Consider the following 16,430-nt stretch of genomic DNA (forward strand, 5'->3'; position numbering starts at 1 on the left):
TCTAATCAGAGCTCTGTAGCCGCTGGCCTACAACATAGCCACAGCAACTCCAGATCCGAGCCACATCTGTGATCTACACCACATCTCATGACAATGCCGGATCCTTAACCCACTGAGCAAGGCCAGGGATTGAACCTGCAATCTCATGGTTCCTAGTCAGATTCTTTAATCACTGAGCCACGACGGGAACTCCATGACTTCTTTTCTTAAGCATTGAGATGTTTCACACTTTCTAAATAAGCCCGGAAGTTAATGTTCAACTTAAGTTTCTTCTCTGTAATAGTTATCAAATGCAACATAACAACTCATCCCCAAACTTAGAGGCTTAAAACAGTAATGATCATTTATTATCTGTCATGGTTTCCGTGTGTCCAGAATCCAGGAAGAGCTTGGCTGGCTGATTATGACCTGGGATCTCTTATGAGGTTATAGTCAGATATCAGCTGGGGCTGCAGGTATCTGAAGGTTTGACTTGGGCTAGAGGATCTGCTTTTGAGGTGGCTCATTCATTTGGACTCATTTAAATTAAATACACTGTTTTGGTGTTCTCTTCTGTATTCTGTCCTTCCTTTGCTGACTCCATTGAATAATTATGACATTTGAATGTTTAATCAGAATGCAATAGAGGGCACATGATAGCCAGCCTCCAGGGTAGCCTCCTGGTATTTACACCTTTATGTGGGTCCTTATCCACTTATGTATTCAACTAGGGCTGGCCTATGGGCTCAATAGAATACGGTATGACAGTGTGTGGATTCCAAGGCCAGGTCATAAATGGTATTTCAGCTTCTGAACTTGTCTCTTGGACTGCTCATCCTGCGGTAAGTCAGCTACCATGGTGTGAGGTTACCAAAAGAGCCCTGTGGAGAGGCTCACCTGGAGGGAATCGAGGCCTCCTGCCAACAGCTAGCACCATGCGTGAGCCCATTGAAAGTGACTCCTGCAGGCTAAGTCTAGATTTATTCCTCTAGAGTATTTTTGATCTGCAGTTGACCTTACTGGGTATTGTTCTATCAAGTGACTGTTGATAACTTCTGTAATCTTAGTACTGTGGAAAAGTACTACAGTAAATATTAAAATTGTAAAAACATAGCCCCTGCCTGTTTCTTAACCTCAGTGTTGACTCTCCCAGATAAATTATTGATTAGTGGAGTTCCCATCATGGCGCAGTGGTTGACGAATCCTACTGGGAACCATGAGGTTGCGGGTTTGGTCCCTGCCCTTGCTCAGTGGGTTAAGGATCCGGCGTTGCTGTGAGCTGTGGTGTAGGTTGCAGATGCAGCTCGGATCCCGCGTTGCTGTGGCTGTGGTGTAGGCCGGTGGCTACGGCTCCAATTCAACCCCTAGCCTGAGAACCTCCATATGCTGCAGGAGTGGCCCAAGAAAAGGCAAAAAGACAAAAAAGAAAAAAAAATTATTGATTAGTCACAACTTTGTAAAAACCTTTTTACCTACTTTTCACATTTATAGGTTAATTTACAGTTATAAGGATTTGCTTTGTCAGGCCTACTCTCAACCTTTCCTTCAAGATTGAAGCATCATATAAATAATTATGATTGAGCTTTCTGGTACCTTTTCCTCACATTAGGTGTCATATCCTCTCATGTCCCTTAGCAACCTATAGATAATCTTAACATTGTAATTTGCAATTTTTTAAAAAGTTCCTGTTTTCCGCATAAAGCTGTTAGCTTTTTTGAATAAATGAAGGGTTTTATTGGATTAAACTTTTTTTTTTTTGTCTTTTTGCTATTTCTTTGGGCCACTCCCACGGCATATGGAGGTTCCCAGGCTAGGGGTCTAATCGGAGCTGCAGCCACTGGCCTACGCCAGAGCCACAGCAATGTGGGATCCGAGCCGCGTCTGCAACCTACACCACAGCTCACGGCAACGCTGGATCGTTAACCCACTGAGCAAGGGCAGGGACCGAATCCGCAACCTCATGGTTCCTAGTCGGATTCGTTAACCACTGCGCCACGATGGGAACTCCCGGATTAAACTTTTTGAATTCCTTTTTAGTGATCTGGAATATCTTAAGTGACATTTTAAAGGGGCTTATGGTTCAGAACACTTTCACGTAAATAGTTTGATCCCTCAGAACAACCTTTTGAGATTGACGGTTTTATCTCCCTTTTCAAGATGATGAAGCTGATGTTAAAGTGACTGGCCCAAAGTTAATATTTAAATAATTTAACGATAAGATGCAAATACTACTTTACCATTAGATAATTTTGCAGGGAACCCAATCAGTGGCAAATGTGCTGTTATTTTTAGTTTCACTGTAGTGTGGAAACTTAAGTAATATTGTATATTATGGCATTAAAGCTGGATGTGATGACTGTTTCTATTTGGTCTTCTTGTGTTCTTGTTGGAAGTGCAGACAATTTTGTGGCAAAATGAAGTATAAAGTAGAAATTTTAAAAATTTCATATGTAGAGTTCACGTTGTGGCTCAGTAATGAAGGAACCTGACTAGTATCCATGAGGACATGGGTTCGATTCCTGGCTTTGCTCAGTGGGTTAAGGATCCAGCCTTGCCGTGAGCTGTGGTATAGGTCGCAGATGGAGCTCAGATACCGCGTTGCTGTGGCTGTGGTGGAGGCCAGCAGCTACAGCTCCAATTTGAACCCTAGCCTGGGACCCTCCATGTGCCACGTGTGCAGCCCTTAAAAAAAAAAAAAAAAAAGACATTAAAAAAAATTTCGTATGTGATTTTTGTAATTTAGTACTTTTGAATTAAGTACTTTTTTTTTCCTTCTTCCCTTTACACCATCCAAATCTCTTTTAAAATAAAGGTCTGAGGGTCATTTATGTCTTCCTGTTCGGTATACGCATTCCTTCCCAGAAGCCTTACAGAAGTTCTATCGTGGTGAATTCAGGTAGGAATTTGTTACTATTGTTCTATAAATGTCTTATTAAGATAGCAAATCATCTTATTATTGTTATAAATTATCTTATTAATGTGTGGCATTAAAAATACTGTTAAATGGAACAAATTAGGTAACATTGGATTAGGCTATGTTGTAATAGTAGGCACACAAAATAATACATGAGCTGAGTCATAAACACATCTAACTTACCTTCTTCCAGTTTGATTGCAACTAAATTGGAGAAACCCTGCCAAGTGCCACTTGGTCTGTAATGTAATTGCAAGTAGAGGTTTTTCTTCTTCAGTGAAATAGAGGCCATGTCTCTATTTAACCTTACTACGTGTTTTTAGCAGTTTGGCAGAAAATTGATTAAACTGTTGGCCAAAATGGAGTGTTCAAATTCTCTGAGATTTTATGTTTTTTATCCTTATCTTGTCCTGTCCAGAATGACTGAGAGTTGGATTTATTCCGGTCATGCTGAGATTCCTGGTGTCTCTCTCTTTCACATATTATGTGTTTCTTAAGCAGTGGAGATGGTTCTTTATATTTCTTTTCACTTAAATGTTTAGTAGTCAGATTGTCCTGAAAAGAGAAGGGTGGAAGGAAGAGCTGAGATGAGGTTGGCCAATTATATTAGAGAGAGCCAAATTGGACTACTTTTTTCTTTCCGAAGTTAGCCTAGGTTTTATAGTTTGAGAAAGCTTTTTGTCTAGGAATTCGTGAAATAGTATTAAATATTCTTGACTCCTGTAATCATTTTATTAATAATGATTCCAATTTCTAGTCATTTCAGAAGTTTGGCACCTCTACACTTGACTAATTTTATAGCTACTGAGTGGGAGTAATTTTTTTTTTTTTGTATACTTATCTAGTAGAATCTGTCCCATTGGCTTTTTGATATATCACTTTTTGACTCTGAAATCAATCAAGCCTGTTTCTTTTTTTTTCTTTACCAAAAAAGTCATTTAAGTTTTAGGTGTCATGTTAAATGTTATAATATTTGTTATTGATCTCTTTTTTTCTCTTATTGTAAAAAGCAGAAAAACGTCATTACATAATTTTAGGGGAGGGAGTTTTATCTTATCTGGCCATCTTAATAGTAATATTGTTTTAAGAATGCTTTCTTTTTAAAATACATGTTATTTTTGATGAGCAAAACACGGTAATATTTAGCTCAGTATATGGGATTTAATGGATACTTGATAAAGACTTTGACTTTAACTCAAGTTATTTGGGAGGTTTTAGACAAATACATTAGATATTTCCATTAGAATTGAGAGAGAAATAAACATCTAAATCTGTCTTTGGGCAGGAACCTATGGACTTTAGGTGTTTTTGGTATATAATTAGCTCATGGAATAACTAGTTTTTTTTTTATTTATTTCTCATTTTATTATTTATTTATTTATTTTTTGTCTTTTTGCCGTTTATTGGGCCGCTCTCACTGCATATGGAGTTCCCAGGGTAGGGGTCGAATCGGAGCTGTAGCCGCCGGCCTCCACCAGAGCCACAGCAACGCGGGAACCGAGCCACGTCTGCAACCTACACCACAGCTCACGGCAACGCTGGATCCTTAACCCACTGAGTAAGGCCAGGGATCGAACCCACAACCTCATGGTTCCTAGTCGGATTCGTTAACCACTGTGCTACAACGGGAACTCCAGAATAACTAGTTTTTTAATGTGAAATTTTTAATTTGGAGAAATTATGATGTCTAATCCTTAGTTTAATTTATTCTATTTTAATACAATTTGCTTTTCCTTCACTCTTCTGAGATGGTTGTGGAGGCAGCGAATCAGGTTATACCTTGAAGGGACTGGCATCAACCCCATTCCTGTGGACCTTCATGAACAGCAGCTAAGTTTAAATCAGCATAGTAGAGCCTTCAACATTGAAAGAGTTCACGATGAAAGTAAGTGGATTGGGAATTAATGTGTTTGGGGCAATATTTAATTTATAGTTCTTTTGTTCATTCTAATTTCCAGAAGTAACAGTTTATAAATAACTTGTTTGGGGATTTCAGTGCCACTGATAACATTTAAGAAAATACAGTGAACTACTTGAGCTGTAAAATTTATTTTAATTAGATCCTGAAATAAGAAATACAGCATATTTCTGTAAGAAATGTTTTCTAGGATGGGTTTGAAAACTCATTGATTACGGAAGGACTATAAAATGTCCAAGAGGATAGTTGATTTTAAGAAAAGGTACTTGACTTTAATTTTTGTAATGTCAAAACAAAAAAGAAAGTGGTGGAAAGAAAATGAACTAATCTGTAGAAGATTTCATCATAATTATACACTTTTAAATAAATTTACCATGGTTCTAGTTACTGATTAAAACCTTTTTGTTAGGAAATATTGCATTCCAGCCTTAAAGATTTGTATTTTAAATGTTTGTACAAGATGCTAAGGGAATATTAGTATGAGGTGATATGTAGGTTTTTGTTACGTAGAGGTGAATTCTCAGTTTTGAGCTAATTTGTGGAATATAATCTGGTAGTATTTCCCCACTTTTTCCAGTAACTTCAAGACTTTCATAATCATGAAGATCCCAAGAGATATCCTAAATACCTGTGGGCTGTATAAAAGGATATTTTTCTCTACTGTATTTCATATCTTGGCTAAATTGGCCTTATATAACCCTTGTTTTTTCCTACTATATTTTATATCCTGGCTAAACTTTTCAGGAAAAGCTACCTTTACATATCTGCTTTCAGTTTTTGTCTCTATCTTGTCATAATATCTCATGTTTATTTGTATTTTTCTTTTCAGTTTTTCATGGTGATTTATAGCTTTATAGGTTAGCATGTTCCTAAACTGTGAGTTCATGCCATGTTTTAAAGATGTTCCTTCTTCCTCCAAAAAAATAATTATTTGATTTTAGAAAAATTTTAAGTAATTATTTTAAAAAGCTAGAAATCTTTCAAGTAATTTGTAAGCAAATGAATTTCTATTATTGTTTTTGAAAGACCACAGTGACTATTAAGATTTTAAAATCTTAGCCCAATATTTTACTTTATACCTCACCAAAAGAAGTAATTGCTATCACCAGGATGTTGAAAAAGGAATAGAGGTAGAAAGTTAAGGCCACATAAAAGAAATATGGTTACAGCCTGAGGGTGAAATTTGAGATTTATTAGTAATATTTAGTGAGTACTCACTGTTAATCGAGTATTTGCAGAAAATCTGTGAGGAGATACAAAGCATTCCATTAATAATGTTCAGGATTTGGTTCTTTTCACCAACAGTATTATAGGAAAGATATAGATTAGTATTTAAAGATTCACTGCTTCGAGTCTCATCTCAAATTCATTGTTTTTAGTTTATAAATTAAGCTAATGTATCATACATAGAAACAAAATTATGTAAAAACTTAGAATTTTCAGGATGTTCACATCTGATTAATGGTAGTTCTAGAAAAAGAAGAGAGGAAATATTCAAAATAAAAAAATAACACGAAAAAAGTTTTCAGAACTTAGCCACTAGTCTTTGAAAGGACCTTAAGTAAAGGTAAATGGTCCCACACCAAGGTGTGTCAGAAGATTAGGGTTAAAGCAAAGCTCCTGCAGGCTTCCAGAGAGGGAGTGATGGTGGTAGTGGTGTTGGTGGTGATTGTGTTTGGAGCAGGTTATTTTATATATAAGAATCTGGAATCAGAGTAGTTTCAGATTTCTCAGTAATAACAATGGAAATTGCAATACTTACAATTATTAATATTACTATTAGCAATTATGTAACATTTATAATGTCTAAGTGCCATTTTAGAGAGCTTTATTCTTAGAAAGTTGGGGTTTTTTTTTGATAAAGAGCTTTATTTTCTGTGAAAAATTTAGGATGATTTCAAGGTATATCTCATATTTCCTATTTAAACTCTCTTCAAGTTGGCAGCAAACTCTGTGGCTTTGGGGAAGAAGACAGAGCAAGAAAGATCCTTAGGGAAATTTTAGAAGCCAGGCCTCTTCACTACTTTTACTCATATCTGTTGGCCATTACTAGTCCTATGGGTATCCCCAAAGCAAGTAGACCTGGAAACACAGTCTAACAGTTGGACAGTGTGAGAGAGTTGCACAAGGTTTCGGTCTCTATGCCTCGTATAACAATTCTATTTAAAATTACAAAATGACAAATTTTGTAATCTGTACTCTTAGAAAATTATTAATTGACATTGAGTCTATATGTTCTCTTGAGGCAAGTTTCAAATCCACAGCTTTATGATTAGGTAATGTTTGGTAGACGATTAGCATGAAAGAAAATACAAGCAGAATTAAGATGAATGAAGTGAAGCAATTTTATGTAGTTCTCCTTTGATAAAGGATTTCATGTGCAATTCGGCAGGCACACACAATAAAAGTGCAATACAGAAAGGAAGATTAGTCCTGCTGAATAGCATTGAGAACTTTGTCTAGATACTCATGTTGCAACAGAACAAAGGGTGGGGAAAAAAATGTAATTGTAATGTATACATGTAAGGATAACTTGATCCCCTTGCTGTACAGTGGGAAAATAAAAAATAAAAATTAAAAAAAGGAAGATTAGGATGAGGAAAAATGGGAATAGACGTAGAAAGTCAAGACTTATAAAAGAAAATCATGGTTACAGGTTGATGATGAGATTTGAGATTTATTAGTCCAGTAATATTTAGTGAGTACTCACTATTAATTATTTGCAGAAATCTGAGGAGATATAAAACATTCCCTTAGTAATTACTCTATGTAAAGGAAATAATTTAAGTAATAAATTTTAGTTTTTTACATTTGTAAAGCTTGTCAAGTGTCAAAATGTGAATATATCTAGTACCAAATTAAGACAGTTCCAAAAGTTGGGTTTTGGAGTCTTAAGTACAATCAAATTTGATTAAACACATCACATTTTTAATATACTTTTTTTGTGTCAAGTTCTGTGTATATTATGACATTTAGCTGATTATGTTATATGATTAGATAAGTTTTCAAAGGTTTCTTGGTATTATAATAACAATTTGTTGAACCTGAAAGAATAGTTGAGCCCCTTTAGGCAGTTATAATACAAAAGAAATGAGATACATACATGTTCAGTAAGCATATAAACAGAATGTCATATGCTACCAGGCAGAGGAGAATATTAGATTGGTGGTTGTGTAGGTGGGAATGGTAGAATTAAGTGTCTAATGTATATTAGATATTTATACACATTACCCTAAAGTATAGCATCTTAAAACATAATAAATTACCCCAGAATTTAGCATCTTAAAACGTAAAATATTTATGATTTCACAGAGATTGTGAAGATCAAGAATCCAGGAGTGGCTTAGTTTGTTAGTTCGGGTTTAGGGTCTCTCAGGAGGTGACAGTCAAGCTGTTGGCCGGGACAGCAGTATCTGAAGACAAGATTGAGACTGGAAGATCTGCGTCACAACTCTTCACACGGCTGTTGGCATGAGGCTTCAGTTCCTCACTATGTTGGCTTCTCCATTGGACTACTCATGAAATGTCTTCCCCCAGAGCAAGTGATCTAAGAGAGAGAGTGACCAAGGTAGAAGCCAGGGTGTCTCTTTTAACCAAATCTCAGAAGCGATGATACCATCACTCTGCAATACTGTTGGTCACATAGACCAATCCTGGTATGATGTGAGAGGGAGAGTTATACAAGAATGTGAATACCAGCAGGCAGGAATCACTGGGGACCATCTTAGAGGCCACAAGTGTGGTGGACTCTTAAGCCTTGACTTAGGAAAAAATGTGGAGGAGACAGAAGAGGGACCCATAGTGCTTGCCCAGCAGCAGGAGCTACTAGGGTACAGTGAACCTGCCATGAGTCATGTTGAGAAGATGGGGCTGACATTTCCACTTGGAGACTTGTAAAAGATAAAAGTTAGGGGAAATCATTTGAAGGTGACAGTCACAAGTTTGATCCAAAAAGCAGAATTCTTTGGAGGATTTTGTGTGATGGAGTGATGTTTAATAATCCTTAAGGAAAATTACTTTAAACTGTGCATACAACCTTATTGAATTAAAAAAAGATAACATGTTTTAGAACTCATAAAAGGAGATGTGGCAGTGTTCCTTTAGTGCTGCCACTGCAAGTTTTCTATTTGAAAAAATGATCTGATTTTTAGCATAGCTGATTTGGTTTCCAACATGAGCCATTCATGTAATTTGCTGCTTAAATCCAAAGTGGCTCTCCTTGGAAGTACTTGATCATTTCCACTTCTGAAGCCTCCAGAGTAAAACTGAGTCAAGTGTGACAACATGGACCTTATGCTATGGATAGCATCACTCTTGAAAAATTATTTCAAGAACTAAGGTTTATTTTGGGGAGACAGAGGCTTCATTGCAGTTATAATGTTTACGTTTTTTCGAGGGCTTAGGAGTACTTTAAATAAGAGATATTTAATTTATATGTTAATAGTGTTAAAGTATAGATTCTATTAAGACAAAAATATGAACATTTTGATATAAATTTATATAATGTTTCTAAAATTTAAGGAGCTGTCTTAGATTTTTTTTTTTTCATTACTTGCAGGGTTTGAGGCCTCTGGACCTCAGCTTTTGCCAGTGAGAGCTCTAAATGAAGTCTTCATTGGGGAGAGTCTATCATCCAGGTACTTTTGTTCTGTTGGTTGAAATTTAATATTTTAGTAAATTTTAAGCCGTTTATTCAGTTTCTACAGCCTAAGGTTTGTGAATAATTAATAGTGTATCAGTAATAAAAATGAATTGTTTAATGAAATATTTCTAAACTTTTGTAAACATTAATGCATATTAAGAGGAAAGGAGGTTTTATTACTAAAAACGTTTTGTGAAACCCTAGGAAACAAAGTTATTCAGATGTCTTTACTGCAGTATTTCCTAGAGATTTTAATCTATCATATTAGGTGCTTTATAAATGTTTAAGAGAATGATATATAGGAATATATTTGCAGTTGATATAAAACTTTGATCTTATAGACAGTCCATATTAAAATTTCCTTGCTAACTATCTTAGCTTTTTTTAAAGCTGATTTATTTGTTTGCTTATTTTGAACCAGAATCTAGTTAAAGAGAATGCATTTGGCCATCATGGCCCTTTAGAATTAATTAAGAATGGGTCCTTAGCCCCACTCCTGTTTTGTTATTTATTTGTTTGTTTGTTTATGATGGCCACACCTGTAGCATATGGAGCTCTCAGGCCAGGGACTGAATCTAAGCCACAGCTGTGACCCATGCCACAGGTGCAGCAATGCTGGATCTTTTCACTCACTGCGCTGGGCTGGGGATTGAACCTGCGCCTCCACAGAGACCCAAGACATTGCAGTCTGGTTCTTAACCCACTGCACCACAGTGGGAACTCTCTGTTTTGTCATTTATGATATTAGCATTTTTGAATGGTCTAAGCCAGTTGGTTTGCAGAATACTTATTATTTTAGATTTGTCTGATTTTCTTTCTTTTTTTTTTTTTTTTTTGTCTGTATAGTAAGATTTAGGCTAAGCATTTGGGGCAGGAATACTACATAGGTAATATTGATCCTTCTTAGTGCAGTATCATAAGGCATTTGAATTGACAGTTTAAGATTTGTAACCATTACTACCAAAAATTCGGTTTAGTGAAGTTCTTCCCTAGGAATATAAAAATATAGTATGTGTTTTATTAATGATAAAATCTATTTTGTGGGTGTCGAGTATAATTTAGGCTTAAATTGTCAGTAGAATTTTTGTGAAACTTTTTTTGTGTGACATTAGTTACCAGTTATCAAATGACTGCCATAATGTAAAGTTATATTAAGTCTTGGTAGTACTTTAGAACTTGCCTTCTCATTTTTGTAGATGTAAGTAAATTAGGAGTGGAAGATTAGAGATGAATCTGTATCCTACTTTCCTGCTACCTGAAAGAACCATGTGACCCTTTGAAGTCATGTAATTGACTCCCTAGTTTACTAAGGGGTCCATATATTCTGAAATTTTGTTTGTTATAAGTCATATCTTTTTGTAGGAAGTTTAATTATGGTGAGAAAAGTTTGTCTTTAAAAAGCCACATTTTAGCCAATAACTTAACTCAGGTAGTACTGAAAAGAACAAAACCTGATTCAACAGAATGATTTGAGTGATCTTTTTGAGTTGTAATTAGTTTGATTTACATAATTTAAAATTTACGCAGTAAATATATATTGCACACCTGCTGTGTGCACTAGGGATGTAAAGAATGAATAAGATAAAGGTAACTGTATCTTATTTTTTTAAAAGATAGTAAAATACATAACTAAAAATTATTAAAAGTAAAGTGTATTCTTCAAAGAAATCAAATAAAAATATATTCTTTAAAGAACTCATAGTAAAATGTAAGGATATATTTATTTTAATATAATAAAACATATAGTATATATAAAGTTTTTTTCTTTGGCTGCTTATCAAGTTTCAAGCAGTATGAAAATGAAGAATGGAAACATTTATGTCCTAAGAGAGAAGGACGAAAATGTAGCTAATTAGTGATATAATTAGTTATAGCTAAAGACAGAGACAGGAGTAACAACTTAAAAATGAGGTTGGAAAAAATCAACATTAAAACAGATGACAAAGGTAAAGATGTTTTGTGAGTTTACGCTTACTCTAGGGAAGCTGTTTAGTGGCTTACATTATTGTTTGTATATTTTAAAGGTGGTAACTGCTGAGAGTTTCTACTAGCATTGCTTTATGATTTGTACTTACTAAGAAATAACTTACGAAAGGAGGAAAATTGAGATCAGTTGATAGATTTTGGAATTCAGTGAAGTCCACTAGGAGATTTCAGAGTAAATGCTTTTATTTTCTGTGCGGTAGTGATTTGGTTGGTTTACTCCTAATGTCTGATGCTGGTTCTCTCTGTGATTTTTGATGCCTCACCCTTACTAAGATCAGGATAGCAATTGGTTGGCTTCTGATGCTATTGAAAAAGGTTTAACTACTGGAAATATTAGAACTTAATTTTAAGGATTCTGTGACAGAGACCCTTAGGCAGAAAGGAAAGGAAGACTTAACTTGATGCCTGCTACGTGTCAGGCACTGTGCATGTTGTGTATGTTATCACATGTATGCTCATAGCAACTCTGTGAGAAAGGTAGTTGTATTTATCAGTGAAAAAATTGAGATTTGGAGAATTCAAGTAACTTGCCCAAAGACATATATATGTAATTAGTTAATTAGCATCAGAACCATCATATAAAAGCATTTCTGATTCTAGATCCTGTATTGGATTGTCATCAAAGCTTGTCAAGTATTGCCTGTTTTTTCAGCTGCCCCTGCCCTGCACAAGCCTTCCTACTGGCAGTGCTATCTCAGGGCTACCTGGTATTATTTCTTATGTAGTATCTTGTTTATTGCTTAAAGCAATAAACAGTACTCTGAAGAGTTGGTAATTATTATTTACTTTACAATTTCTGACCTACCTTTAAGAATATAAGCTTCAAGAAGACCATGTCTATTATGTTTGCCATTAAATCCCCAGTCCCTAGCACAGTGCTTATTAAAACACATTAGGCCCTTAAGAAATAATTTGTTGAATGGATAAATATTGATGAATCCTGCCAAATATTATCGTTATCTCCGTTTTATAGGGAAGTCTATGGCTCAGAGAAGTGAAGTAAATTGCTCCAGATCACACAATTAATAGATAACAGTCAGGGTAAGCCTGTGCGCTCTTCTTCAGTGTGCTATACAGCAGAATTAGAGTCTTCCTGAAAACTTGTGTGCTTTGCTTGGAAAATATGAAATGCAGCAATATTATTCCTGCCTCATTTATAATGTTCTTAGACTTAAGAACATTTTAAAAGCCCAATTTTTTTTTCTTTTCTCCTATTTGTTCTAACCTAGAATGTCTTATTCTTGGGCTGTAGCAGTGGACAATTTAAGAAGAAGTATACCCACTCTAAAGGGACTGTGAGTTTTATTGCTGCTTAAAAAATAATTTCCCTGAAACCAAAATTCTTTGAGTTGACTAATCTTGATAAACCTGCATGTGAGAATGACACTAAATTTGCTCATTGTTTTGGGTTCAACATCTCTCACCTGACTATACTCTTCTTTCTCTTCACCTCTGCTTCTCTTCTATCCCCACTTACCTCTAATCTCTTATTTCTTTGTGATTCTGGCATAATAGCGGCCATTCCAATGGGTTTGGCTGGCTTGTTTGTATATAATAGGTTCCTAATGTACCTAAAACTCCTCTAATTTTCTAGGAAGACATAACAAAGCCATGAAGTAGATTAAATGTGAATATTAGGCTTACTATCTTTTATCTTCATGAAGAATGCTAACTTCAGAGAAAAAATGACATGGAGCTATATCATGTAAAACCTTCACAGATTAAACTTTGCAGGAGAAAATGAAAGAGAACAAGAGATAAACTATCCATTGAGTATTAGTATTTGCAAGTGTGCCTAATAATTGTCATTATTTTGTTAAGGGTTTATTTTAACTTTTATTTGTTGGAGAAAAGTAACCCAGTGTTGACAGTGACACCATTATTTGAAGATATAGTTTAGGAGTTCCCTTGCGGTGCAGTGGGTTAAGGATTCAGCATTGTCACTGCAGTGGCTTGGGTTGCTGCTGTGCTACAGGTTTGATCCCTGACCCAGGAACTTTCATATGCTGCAGGTGCAGCCTAAAAATGCAAAGAACAAAAAAAGATATAGTTTAAAAAATAGGCTTTTGCATGTTTTGAAAGTTCTTTGAATAGTTGCAAATCATTTATACATTCATATGGTTAAATGAATAGTGTCATTTTTACTGGTGTCAGAAAACTCAGTTGGTTTCAGATTTATGAAATATTCTAAGAAATAGACATTAAAAAAAAAAACTACAGTTCTAGTTTTATCCCTAGTTTTCTCCACTGATCAAGGACTAGTTGAGAATTTTCTTTAGAACTTTATTATCTCTACTAGCTTACTATCAATTCAAAAGGCACATGAGTGTGTAACTTAAGAAATAAGAGTTGGCAGAAACTATTGGTACCTTGAAGAATTAGATACAAATTTTGGTATGTCAAGGATTAGCTACCAAGAATGAAACTCACCTAGGAATGGGATTTTCTCTTTGAATTCTGAAATAAGGCTCTGTATGTTTCCATAAAAATAGTAGCAGTAAAAATTTACAAGAAGCCCCTGTGTGAAATGTTGAAGCATTGATAGAAAGGAGGAGCATATTGCTCAGAGAAAGAAGCAGACATTCAGATACTGTAAAAAGAGTTTTCCCTTAATCATTAGCGAAATAAATCATGATATGTGTGCCTACTAAGTCAGGTATGTCTATGTCAAGCTGGTCTACTAGATTTCATTAGCTCTGAAAAAGACTTGTTTATCTTCTTTACTCTGAGACATAAAGTTCAGCAAATCCAGTTCTATATTCTCAATTCATAGGGCTTCCTACTACGAGATTTCTGTTGATGACGGTCCTTGGGAAAAACAGAAGAGTTCAGGGCTCAATTTATGTACTGGAACAGGATCAAAGGCCTGGTGAGTAACTCGGGATGTTGCTTATCAATTTTTGTGGACTAATTTAAGTCATGTACTTTGCTTGCTATCTCCTACCAGTGTATCTAAGGTCTGTACTACGCAAGAGGTAGCCTGGAGTTGTTAATTGGTTGGCTCAGTTTCTGCTACACTCATCGATTGGGTCCAGGAGTCCAGCTTTGACTTCTGAGATTACAGCTCAGCCTGTAATCTCAGCATGCTTTTAGGGACTGTATTTTTTTTAAACGAGGAATATGTTAAGTAATAGTAATAAGGAAATGAAAATAGTCCAACACTAAGAACTATGCTGGAGGTTTGTGCATGCAAGGGCTAACTAGACATAACCTGGGGTCCCTGTACCTTGTTTACCCTCTGACCTCTGTCTGGGAGCTCTGCTGCTTAGTATGCACATGCACATGCCTCCCAACTTTTATCTGTGGTTAGCTTCTCTCTTTGAGTACATACTTGTATTTTAGAATTACCTACCACATAGGATGTTAATAGCACTTCACATTCAACATTTTCAAAACTGAATTTATTGTCTTCAGTTCTTTTTCTTGATAATGATTTTTATTTTTTTCATTATAACTGGTTTACAGTGTTCTGTCAGTTTTCTACTATCCAGCAAGGTGACCTAGTTGCACATAGATTCCTTTTTCTCCCATTATCATGCTCTATCATAAGTGACTAGATACAGTTCCCAGTGCTCAACAGCAGGATCTGTTCCCTGTTTTGCTCAGTAGTATCACTGTTAACCTTGACTTCATACTCTCTAGAAAACATACTTCTGCTTAAAACCTTCCTCTTATCTTTGAGTCTCCCTCTTCTCCCCTCTTCACATTACTGGTCTCTAAATCCTCAGCTGTACTTCTGAAGTCCTAGCCCCCCCTTTTCAGTTTCTATTGCTATTTCTTTGGTTGTAGTCCCCCATCTTTTCAGTGAATATTCTTTGTGTCTCACCCTTTCTTCTTTAGGCTGTCATTCATACTACCACAGTGTAATACATCTAAAATGTAGATATATCTTATTCTGTCCCTTCTGTGTTTTAAAACTTTCATTACTGCTAACTATGTTCACATTACTCAGACTGTCACATAAGGCAACTCTTTAAATATGACCGCTAGGGTTCCTAGCCAGCCTGTTCCTGCCCAACCCTAACCCTCAACACACTGGAGACACTATAGGCTACTTGGAATTCTTAGCACAAGCCATGTTCACTCTGGACGTTTTGTTTTTGCTCAGTTTAACTTCTTCCTGCATTGAATGCCCAAACATTCTCCACTTTCCATCCAGTGGCTGAAAAATCCAGTCTTCAAAGTCATTTTCTGTAGGAAACCTTTACTAGAACCTAGTTCCTTTCATAAACCTAATTAATTAATCCCCCCCTTTTTACCCTCCCCGGCACTTTTTCCTCATAGCACAATTGTAGCACTTAGCACATTATTTGTTTCTAATAAGCTCATACCCAGCTCGTTTGAGCAACTTAAGGCACATGAGGTGGTGACTAGTGATTTTTTTTTTCTGTTTAATTTTTTTGTGTGCACAGTACTTAATTACATATTCATGTTAATTACATAGTCATTTGAATACTTTCTGAATAAATGATTACACACTCACAAATACAGCTGAAATAGTGCTTATCAAACTAAGTTTGGATAGTTGAAAATTGAGTTTTATTTTCTCTACCCTACACCTTATAATCAAATTCTGTGTTGATGTGCATCTAAATCAGTATGGCTTAGATTAGAGTTTCAGTTGCTTATTAATGTCTCCTTTGTCTCCTGTGCTCTGGTTTAGAACCAGCTCTGTCTGTCTCTCTAACTATACCCTGTCCCTGCCACCTGCTTTACTCAGCCCGTTTTCTTCTCTGCTCAGCTTACTTGGCTTCTAACATGTTCTACTCTCCTCCTTCTCATTAATGATAATTCTTTCATTATGCTTGCCTTTCACATTTCTCTTTGGATCCTTCTTCTCTTCAGAAAGTAGGGGGAGGAGAAAGAAGCCTAGGGGCCAGAGGGGCTGGGGGAACGCTATGCATTCTATATGTTAATAATTTCTACTTATTGGAGTTCCCACTGTGGCGCAGTGGTTAACAAATCCAACTAGGAACCACGAGGTTGTGGGT

The 16,430-nt window shown here is 35.8% G+C and overlaps 1 protein-coding gene across 2 annotated transcripts in view; it reads left to right on the forward strand.

Annotated features, from left to right (window-relative positions):
- Positions 1 to 16,430, forward strand: part of NADK2 (NAD kinase 2, mitochondrial) — a 50,732-nt gene that overhangs the window by 23,669 nt on the left and 10,633 nt on the right. Inside the window, exons 5-9 of one of the 2 annotated variants that reach the window (XM_047767004.1) lie at positions 2,792 to 2,875; positions 4,642 to 4,778; positions 9,370 to 9,448; positions 12,669 to 12,734; positions 14,213 to 14,308. In XM_047767004.1, the coding sequence (XP_047622960.1) occupies positions 2,792 to 2,875; positions 4,642 to 4,778; positions 9,370 to 9,448; positions 12,669 to 12,734; positions 14,213 to 14,308 (462 nt within the window). The remainder of the gene's footprint in view (positions 1 to 2,791; positions 2,876 to 4,641; positions 4,779 to 9,369; positions 9,449 to 12,668; positions 12,735 to 14,212; positions 14,309 to 16,430) is intronic. The other variant, XM_047767012.1, reaches the window with a different exon arrangement.

This window comes from Phacochoerus africanus, chromosome 1 (assembly GCF_016906955.1).
Source record: "Phacochoerus africanus isolate WHEZ1 chromosome 1, ROS_Pafr_v1, whole genome shotgun sequence".
NCBI classification, from domain to species: Eukaryota; Metazoa; Chordata; class Mammalia; order Artiodactyla; family Suidae; genus Phacochoerus; species Phacochoerus africanus.